The sequence below is a fragment of the Oncorhynchus masou genome, chromosome 24 (genome assembly GCF_036934945.1).
Source record: "Oncorhynchus masou masou isolate Uvic2021 chromosome 24, UVic_Omas_1.1, whole genome shotgun sequence".
NCBI lineage: Eukaryota > Metazoa > Chordata > Actinopteri > Salmoniformes > Salmonidae > Oncorhynchus > Oncorhynchus masou.
In genome coordinates this window covers 117904167-117913756 of record NC_088235.1, presented here as the reverse complement: position 1 = coordinate 117913756, position 9590 = coordinate 117904167, and the positions used below count along the sequence as shown (strand labels likewise).

Here is a 9590-nt window from a genome sequence, read left to right as displayed (position 1 = left end):
GGTTTTTCTTGACCCTTTATCTGTGGGTTGGCTCCACCTTCTGAGGGTTCCCCTTGCTTCTGGGACTTGTAGTTTTGGTGGTCGGCCATTTTGTGATCTGTAGTTCTGACAGGGGTGGCCATTTTAGTGATCGGGCAGAGCCCGTTTATTAGTTCTGCTCTCACATATCTGCCATTTACCACTCGACCCCCTTCTTTGCCACACATCTCTCCCCCTAGATCCGACCCCCTAGGTCGGGCTACCGCAACAAAATATGCGTGCATGCGGGATAACCCATCCACGATTCCCATTTCCTTCCCTGCTCTGTGTTTCAAGTCAAAATGAAACGGTTGGAGACTCAAAAACCACCGCATCACCCGAGCGTTCTTCTCTTTAGCCCTATGCATCCAGGTGAGTGGGGCATGGTCACTGATGATGGTGAAGTGGCGCCCCAGCAGGTAGTATTTCAGGCTTTCTAGAGCCCACTTTACTGCCAGCGCCTCTTTCTCAACGACTGAGTAGTTGGTTTCCCGTGGTTCCAGCTTCCTGCTTAAAAACAGGATGGGGTGTTCCACCCCTTCTACCTCTTGGGATAGCACTGCTCCCAAGCCGACCTCATAATCCAGCAGACCGTCCTCTGTTTGTATGCTCACTAAGGCCGTGGGGTACAGACGGGTATCCCCATGAATGCATGTAACACTGATATCCTGTCTTGTATCCAGTTTATGATTCGGAACTAGGCTTGCAACGACCAGGGTTAGCATACTGCCGGAATCCAGCAGTGCTTCAACCTCTTTCCCTTCAACATTCACCCTGCACATATATGTTTGTTTCTTGATCTTTCAAGTACAGTGGTTACAACAGGACATGCATACCGTATATCATCTTCATTTTCACCGAGGTTACATTGCATTGGCTCTTCTTTAATAGGGCAGTAGGCTGCAATATGTCCTGGTTGATTACAATTGTAACAGATAATAGGGGTTCGGGGGAGAGACCCCCTCGACACCCAGTCCCGGTTTCCGTTTTTTCCCTTAGTGTCTCGGCCTGATTCTGATTCTTTCCTCATGGCCCCACGCTGCTCTCTTCCCCCTCTATATGCTGGGACAGCCTTACCCTGTCCGCTGGTTTGCCCATGCCTGGGGAACGGGAATCTTTCCTCCTGTGCCTGCTCAGCTGTTCCTGCCGTACAATACCGTTCAACCAGGCCCACGAGATGGTCGGCGGAAAGTACCTCGTTCTGGCCAACCCATCGTCTCACTTCTTGGGGTAGACCTCGCTGAAACTGGTTGAGTACGATGGTCTCGACGATCTCGGCGGATGACCGGGTCTCTGGTCGCAACCATTTCCGTGCCAGGTGAATCAAGTCGAACATCTGTGTTCGTGGGGGTTGTCCCGGTCGGTAGGACCACTGGTGGAAGCGGTGTGCCCTCACGGTATTGGTCACTCCCAGTCTAGTCAGGATCTCTCCCTTTAGTTTATCGTAATCCTGTGCATCTTTCAACTCCAGGTCGAAATACGCTTTTTGAGCGTCCCCTGCCAGGTATGGTGCCAGAAGCCCTGCCCATTCTTCTTTTGGCCACTTCTCCCTCTCTGCCGTCCTTTCGAAGGTGGTAAGATATGCTTCCACATCATCCTGCGCTGTCATTTTTTGAAGAAAATGATTGGCCCTCCTCTGGGTATTTGCAGCTGGTAATTGAGCCCCAATTTGGTCCGCTAGAACCTTTAGGCCTTCTCTTAACTCCTGGGTGTTTCTCTCTTGCTCTCCTCTGAGCAGCTGGTTGGTGCGGTGCTGGACCTGTAACGTGTCCTGATACATTCGCATTGCATCCTGATGAGCTATTTGTTGAGCTCTAGTTGCCTCTTGTTGGGCGGCCGCCGCTTGTAACAGGGCCTGTATGGCTCCCTCCATACTCATTTTCCTGAGAAACTGTCCTAACCAAACAAAGCCACAAAAAAAAAACCTGACTCCCCTTTGGAGTGCTAACTGAACATTTTTCTTTTTCTTCTACCTAACCAGTGGTATGGTTAGTCCATGCCCGCATCCTCCACCACGTGTGGCAAACCTCTTCAAGGTTAGGAGCGTTTGTCACAAACTAAGTGGTAAACTGTCACCAAATCACCCAAGAATGAGAGTTCTTTCGAACAGGACAGTACCTGAGTGTTTGTTTCTCCGTCCTGGTCCACCCAGGCCGTAGGCGAGGTCAAGGATAGCAGGGTTCTCGGTAGGTCCAGGTCCAAACGCCAACAGGTAAGTCCAAAACAGTCCAACTCATACACGGTAAATCCAGCCAATCTCTATTGTCTCTTTCTCTATTGTTCATAGATCCTTCCAGCACTCTCTTCTTCTCTTCCTGGTTTTACTTGACCCTTTATCTGTGGGTTGGCTCCACCTTCTGAGGGTTCCCCTTGCTTCTGGGACTTGTAGTTTTGGTGGTCGGCCATTTTGTGATCTGTAGTTCTGACAGGGGTGGCCATTTTAGTGATCGGGGAGAGCCCGTTTATTAGTTCTGCTCTCACATATCTGCCATTTACCACTCGACCCCCTTCTTTGCCACATAACGTAATGACTTTTCAAATAAATTACCTTACACGTTATGTTGGCTGACAATTTGTTAGCTAAGCTTTCCTTATGAACCACATAGTGTATCTTTACAGCAATATGTACCGGTATGTTAGCTAGCTAACGTTAGTTGGCTACTTATACATCAAACTTGCCAGTATATTAACTATAGGCTAACTAACTACCCAAGGTTTATTGACTTGATTATTCCCGTCGTTCTTAGCTTAGGTAAATGGTATAGGCGTTGTGCGTACTCAATGGACAATCGAGTGCTTTCGTAAATTTGCTCTGGCTATCTACTCCGAGTTACCAGAGCACAGAATAACTGATGAATTTACAAGCGCTCAACACCAGTTGAATATGGCTGGTGTCAGCAAACTTTACAAAAAAGCGTAATTAAATTGTTGCCAACAGCACAGTTACAGTCACCACCGCTCTTGATAACATTAAAACTGCCTAACCAGCTCTACTAGGGCGAGTAAAATGGTCAGAGTGGTCTCATTTGTGTCTGGAAGTAGCTAGCAAGCTAGCCAACGTTATCTTGGGTCCTTGACTGCTCGTTGTAAGGTCAGAACGCTCAAATCAACCCTACTCCTGTCCAGTGTCTGAATTTACTAATGGGCAATCTGACAACACTTTGAACGAGCGCATTCTGGCACTCCAGATTGAATTTAAGAACACACCCGAAGTTGTAAAATGTATAACTACTCATTTGTTTTGCTAACTACCTAGCAAGAGGATGCATAACAACAGTATCAACTTCCGGTAGACAGGCGAAGAGCTATATGCGCAAATGAAACAATACCATTTGTTTCCAGTAGGCTAAAATGAACTAGTAGTTTATAGTATGTGGTATACAGTATGTTAGTATGGGTATTGGAACACAGCTCTAGACCTATAGACTAATAGTATATAGTATGTAGTATACAGTATGTTAGTATGGGTATTGGAACACAGCTCTAGATCTATAGACTAATAGTATACAGTATATAGTATGTAGTATACAGTGTGTTAGTATAGGTATTGGAACACAGCTCTAGACCTATAGACTAATAGTATATAGTATGTACTATACAGTATGTTAGTATGGGTATTGGAACACAGCTCTAGACCTATAGACTAATAGTATATAGTATATAGTATGTAGTATACAGTATGTTAGTATGGGTATTGGAACACAGTTCTAGTCTCTAGACCTATAGACTAACAGTATATAGTTTATAGTATGTGGTATACAGTGTGTTAGTATGGGTATTGGAACACAGCTCTAGACCTATAGACTAATAGTATATAGTATATAGTATACAATATGTAGTATACAGTGTGTAAGTATGGGTATTGGAACACAGTTCTAGTCTCTAGATCTATAGACTAAAAGTATATAGTATATAGTATGTAGTATACAGTATGTTAGTATGGGTATTGGAACACAACTCTAGACCTATAGACTAATAGTATATAGTATATAGTATGTAGTATACAGTATGTTAGTATGGGTTTTAGAACACAGCTATAGTCTCTAGACCTATAGACTAATAATATATAGTATGTAGTATACCGTATGTTAGTATGGGTATTAGAAGACAGCTCTAGACCTATAGACTAATTGTCAGGATTTGGCCAGGGTTGTTCCGGGTTTTGGTCAGTAGATGCCCCCATTGTGCTTTTTGTCCCTATGTTTTTCCCTTGATCCCCATTATTATTTGCACCTGTGCCTCGTTTTCTCTAATTGTATTTAAACCCTTAGTTTCCCTCAGTTCTGTGCTCTGTGTTTGTATGTTAGCACCCTGCCCTAGTGTTCTGTGTACTCTTGTCGATTCCGGGTGACGCTCTTGTGGTATTCTGTTTTTTGTTTATTTTTTGTGAGTTTTTTTGAGGCCTTTTTGTGCTTTTCCTACTACCTTTTGGATTTGCCATTTTTTGTATTTAAGGATTTTTTCTTTATTAAATACACCGTCTTAAGTACTGCTGTGTCTGCCTCATCTTCTGGGTTCTGCTGACTATTCGTGGCTCAGTTGGTTAAGTGACTGTTTCTCACTCCGGAGACCCAGGTTCGTAACCAGGTCCTGACACTAATAGTATATAGTATACAGTATGTGGTATACAGTGTGTTAGTATGGGTATTGGAACACAGCTCTAGCCTCTAGACCTATAGACTAATAGTATATAGTATGTAGTATACAGTGTGTTAGTATGGGTATTGGAACACAGCTCTAGTCTCTAGACCTATAGACTAATAGTATATAGTATGTAGTATACAGTGTGTTAGTATGGGTATTGGAACACAGCTCTAGCCTCTAGACCTATAGACTAATAGTATATAGTATGTAGTATACAGTGTGTTAGTATGGGTATTGGAACACAGCTCTAGTGTCTAGACCTATAGACTAATAGTATATAGTATGTAGTATATAGTATGTAGTATATAGTATGTAGTATACAGTGTGTTAGTATAGGTATTGGAACACAGTTCTAGTCTCTAGACCAATAGACTAATAGTATATAGTATATAGTATGTAGTATACAGTGTGTTAGTATGGGTATTGGAACACAGCTCTAGACCTATAGACTAATACATTTACATGACATACATTTAAGTCATACATTTAAGTCAAGTCATTTGGCAGACGCTCTTATCCAGAGCGACTTACAAATTGGTGAATTCACCTTATGACATCAGTGGAACAGCCACTTTACAATAGTGCATCTAAATCATTTAAGGGGGGGGGGGTGAGAAGGATTACTTTATCCTATCCTAGGTATTCCTTGAAGAGGTGGGGTTTCAGGTGTCTCCGGAAGGTGGTGATTGACTCCGCTGTCCTGGCGTCGTGAGGGAGTTTGTTCCACCATTGGGGGGCAAGAGCAGCGAACAGTTTTGACTGCGCTGAGCGGGAACTGTACTTCCTCAGTGGTAGGGAGGCGAGCAGGCCAGAGGTGGATGAACGCAGTGCCCTTGTTTGGGTGTAGGGCCTGATCAGAGCCTGGAGGTACTGCGGTGCCGTTCCCCTCACAGCTCCGTAGGCAAGCACCATGGTCTTGTAGCGGATGCGAGCTTCAACTGGAAGCCAGTGGAGAGAGCGGAGGAGCGGGGTGACGTGAGAGAACTTGGGAAGGTTGAACACCAGACGGGCTGCGGCGTTCTGGATGAGTTGTAGGGGTTTAATGGCACAGGCAGGGAGCCCAGCCAACAGCGAGTTGCAGTAATCCAGACGGGAGATGACAAGTGCCTGGATTAGGACCTGCGCCGCTTCCTGTGTGAGGCAGGGTCGTACTCTACGGATGTTGTAGAGCATGAACCTACAGGAACGGGCCACCGCCTTGATGTTAGTTGAGAACGACAGGGTGTTGTCCAGGATCACGCCAAGGTTCTTAGCGCTCTGGGAGGAGGACACAATGGAGTTGTCAACCGTGATGGCGAGATCATGGAACGGGCAGTCCTTCCCCGGGAGGAAGAGCAGCTCCGCCTTGCCGAGGTTCAGCTTGAGGTGGTGATCCGTCATCCACACTGATATGTCTGCCAGACATGCAGAGATGCGATTCGCCACCTGGTCATCAGAAGGGGAAAGGAGAAGATTAATTGTGTGTCGTCTGCATAGCAATGATAGGAGAGACCATGTGAGGTTATGACAGAGCCAAGTGACTTGGTGTATAGCGAGAATAGGAGAGGGCCTAGAACAGAGCCCTGGGGGACACCAGTGGTGAGAGCGCGTGGTGAGGAGACAGATTCTCGCCACGCCACCTGGTAGGAGCGACCTGTCAGGTAGGACGCAATCCAAGCGTGGGCCGCGCCGGAGATGCCCAACTCGGAGAGGGTGGAGAGGAGGATCTGATGGTTCACAGTATTGAAGGCAGCCGATAGGTCTAGAAGGATGAGAGCAGAGGAGAGAGAGTTAGCTTTAGCAGTGCGGAGCGCCTCCGTGATACAGAGAAGAGAAGTCTCAGTTGAATGACTAGTCTTGAAACCTGACTGATTTGGATCAAGAAGGTCATTCTGAGAGAGATAGCGGGAGAGCTGGCCAAGGACGGCACGTTCAAGAGTTTTGGAGAGAAAAGAAAGAAGGGATACTGGTCTGTAGTTGTTGACATCGGAGGGATCGAGTGTAGGTTTTTTCAGAAGGGTGCAACTCTCGCTCTCTTGAAGACGGAAGGGACGTAGCCAGCGGTCAGGGATGAGTTGATGAGCGAGGTGAGGTAAGGGAGAAGGTCTCCGGAAATGGTCTGGAGAAGAGAGGAGGGGATAGGGTCAAGCGGGCAGGTTGTTGGGCGGCCGGCCGTCACAAGAAGCGAGATTTCATCTGGAGAGAGAGGGGAGAAAGAGGTCAGAGCACAGGGTAGGGCAGTGTGAGCAGAACCAGCGGTGTCGTTTGACTTAGCAAACGAGGATCGGATGTCGTCGACCTTCTTTTCAAAATGGTTGACGAAGTCATCTGCAGAGAGGGAGGAGGGGGAGGGGGAGGAGGATTCAGGAGGGAGGAGAAGGTGGCAAAGAGCTTCCTAGGGTTAGAGGCAGATGCTTGGAATTTAGAGTGGTAGAAAGTGGCTTTAGCAGCAGAGACAGAGGAGGAAAATGTAGAGAGGAGGGAGTGAAAGGATGCCAGGTCCGCAGGGAGGCGAGTTTTCTTCCATTTCCGCTCGGCTGCCCGGAGCCCTGTTCTGTGAGCTCGCAATGAGTCGTCGAGCCACGGAGCGGGAGGGGAGGACCGAGCTGGCCTGGAGGATAGGGGACATAGAGAGTCAAAGGATGCAGAAAGGGAAGAGAGGAGGGTTGAGGAGGCAGAATCAGGAGATAGGTTGGAGAAGGTTTGAGCAGAGGGAAGAGATGATAGGATGGAAGAGGAGAGAGTAGCGGGGGAGAGAGAGCGAAGGTTGGGACGGCGCGATACCATCCGAGTAGGGGCAGTGTGGGAAGTGTTGGATGAGAGCGAGAGGGAAAAGGATACGAGGTAGTGGTCGGAGACTTGGAGGGGAGTTGCGATGAGGTTAGTGGAAGAACAGCATCTAGTAAAGATGAGGTCGAGCATATTGCCTGCCTTGTGAGTAGGGGGGGAAGGTGAGAGGGTGAGGTCAAAAGAGGAGAGGAGTGGAAAGAAGGAGGCAGAGAGGAATGAGTCAAAGGTAGACGTGGGGAGGTTAAAGTATGTAGTATACAGTGTGTTAGTATGGGTATTAGAACACAGCTCTAGTCTCTAGACCTATAGACTAATATTATATAGTATGTAGTATACAGTATGTTAGTATGGGTATTAGAACACAGCTATAGTCTCTAGACCTATAGACTAATAGTATGTAGTATACAGTATGTTAGTATGGGTATTGGAACACAGCTCTAGTCTCTAGACCTATAGACTAATAGTATATAGTATGTAGTATACAGTATGTTAGTATGGGTATTGGAACACAGTTCTAGACCTATAGACTAATAGTATATAGTATGTAGTATACAGGTCGCTCTGGATAAGAGCGTCTGCTAAATGACTTAAATGTAAATGTAATACAGTATGTTAGTATGGGTATTGGAACACAGTTCTAGTCTCTAGACCTATGGACTAATAGTATATAGTATGTAGTATACAGTATGTTAGTATGGTTATTGGAACACAGTTCTAGTCTCTAGACCTATAGACTAATAGTATATAGTATATAGTATGGTAGTATGGGTATTCGAACGCAGCTTTGGTCTCAATATGACACCTTGTTAAAATAAAGGTTAATAACATTAACAGTTTATGTGAGTGTTAAATAATGACCATCTTTATCAGTGGTAAAGCACAGGTGGTAAAGCACAACAAATACAGACATACTGTATCTCTCATAGTCAAGGTGGGTCTGTTGATATGAATTTGTTGAAGCCTCCATTACATACAACGTACACAAGATGGGGCCCTTGCACTGCATGTCATTTTGCAGTGGTGTTTTTGTTGTTGTTGTCCTGTGTAGTCCGGAAGTACAGAGTACCCCGCCCCGGTTGCAGTTGCAAGGCGCCCGCCAGTATCCCAAGATTCCGCTGTTTCTGCAATGACCTCGCCGATAACGGAGTCGGTAGTGTAAGCTGTGTTGTGTGCTCTCCTTGCATGGTGGATGATGGCCGCTTCAAAGCCCGTTGAGCCGCAGTCCGGGAGCAGTCTCCCTCGCTGGCAGCTGGCCCTCCTGATCGGAACCCCCATAGTGCTGGGTGTAGGAGCTGTTTACCTGTGGAACCGCAGCAAGACGAAGGACTCACCGGGGAAACGGAATGGGGAACGGACAACTCCAGAAGGCAGCGCGAGCCCCGTCCAGGGCCAAGACGGCGCAGCTAACCGAACCAGTCGCGAGCTGGAGGACATGGTATGAATCTCAGGCTCTCCTAGATATAACTCTGCTTTACTTCAGTTTTCCTGCCCAGCCTGGTACTAGCTATAACACTAAATCCGTGTTCCTTGAGCAGAATTTGTTCAGTGCCGAAATACATTCAAGGACAGACTGTCAATGAATCCCACCTATATGTAGCAGATGGCCGCTAACTAGCTAGGTAGCTAGTTAGAATGGTAAAAAAAAAAGCACGCTCACTGACGTTAACTAGGCGCCTAAATAACAATTTCAACGAAGGAAACTAATGTAGTTACACTAAGTCATATTTAGCGTGGTATGAGCAAAACATGTCGCTAACTAGCTAGTTGAACTGAGAGCCAAGCACATGTTTTACTAATTCTATAGAGCCATCAAGAAGGATTCATACCCCTTGACTTGTTAAATTTAACCTTAACCGGGAGGCAAGTCAGTTAAGAACAAATTCGTATTTATAATGACGGCCTAGGAACAGTGGGTTAACTGTCTGTTCAGGGGCAGAACGACAGATTTTTACCCTGTCAGCTCGGGGATTTGATCTAGCAACCTCCCGGTCCAACTCTAACCACTGGGCTACCTGCCTCCCGGTCCAACTCTAACCACTGGGCTACCTGCCTCCCGGTCCAACTCTGACCACTGGGCTACCTGCCTCCCGGTCCAACTCTAGAAACCACTAGGCTACCTGCCTCCCGGTCCAACTCTCTAACCACTAGGCTACCTGCCT

The 9590-nt window shown here is 46.5% G+C and overlaps 1 protein-coding gene across 1 annotated transcript in view; it reads left to right on the top strand.

Annotated features, from left to right (window-relative positions):
* Positions 1-8522: 8522 nt before the first annotated feature.
* Positions 8523-9590, top strand: part of LOC135513330 (mitochondrial import receptor subunit TOM70-like) — a 42648-nt gene continuing 41580 nt past the window's right edge. The window contains exon 1 of the mRNA XM_064936249.1: positions 8523-8866. Coding sequence (XP_064792321.1) covers positions 8621-8866 — 246 coding nt within the window. The 5' untranslated portion in view covers positions 8523-8620. The remainder of the gene's footprint in view (positions 8867-9590) is intronic.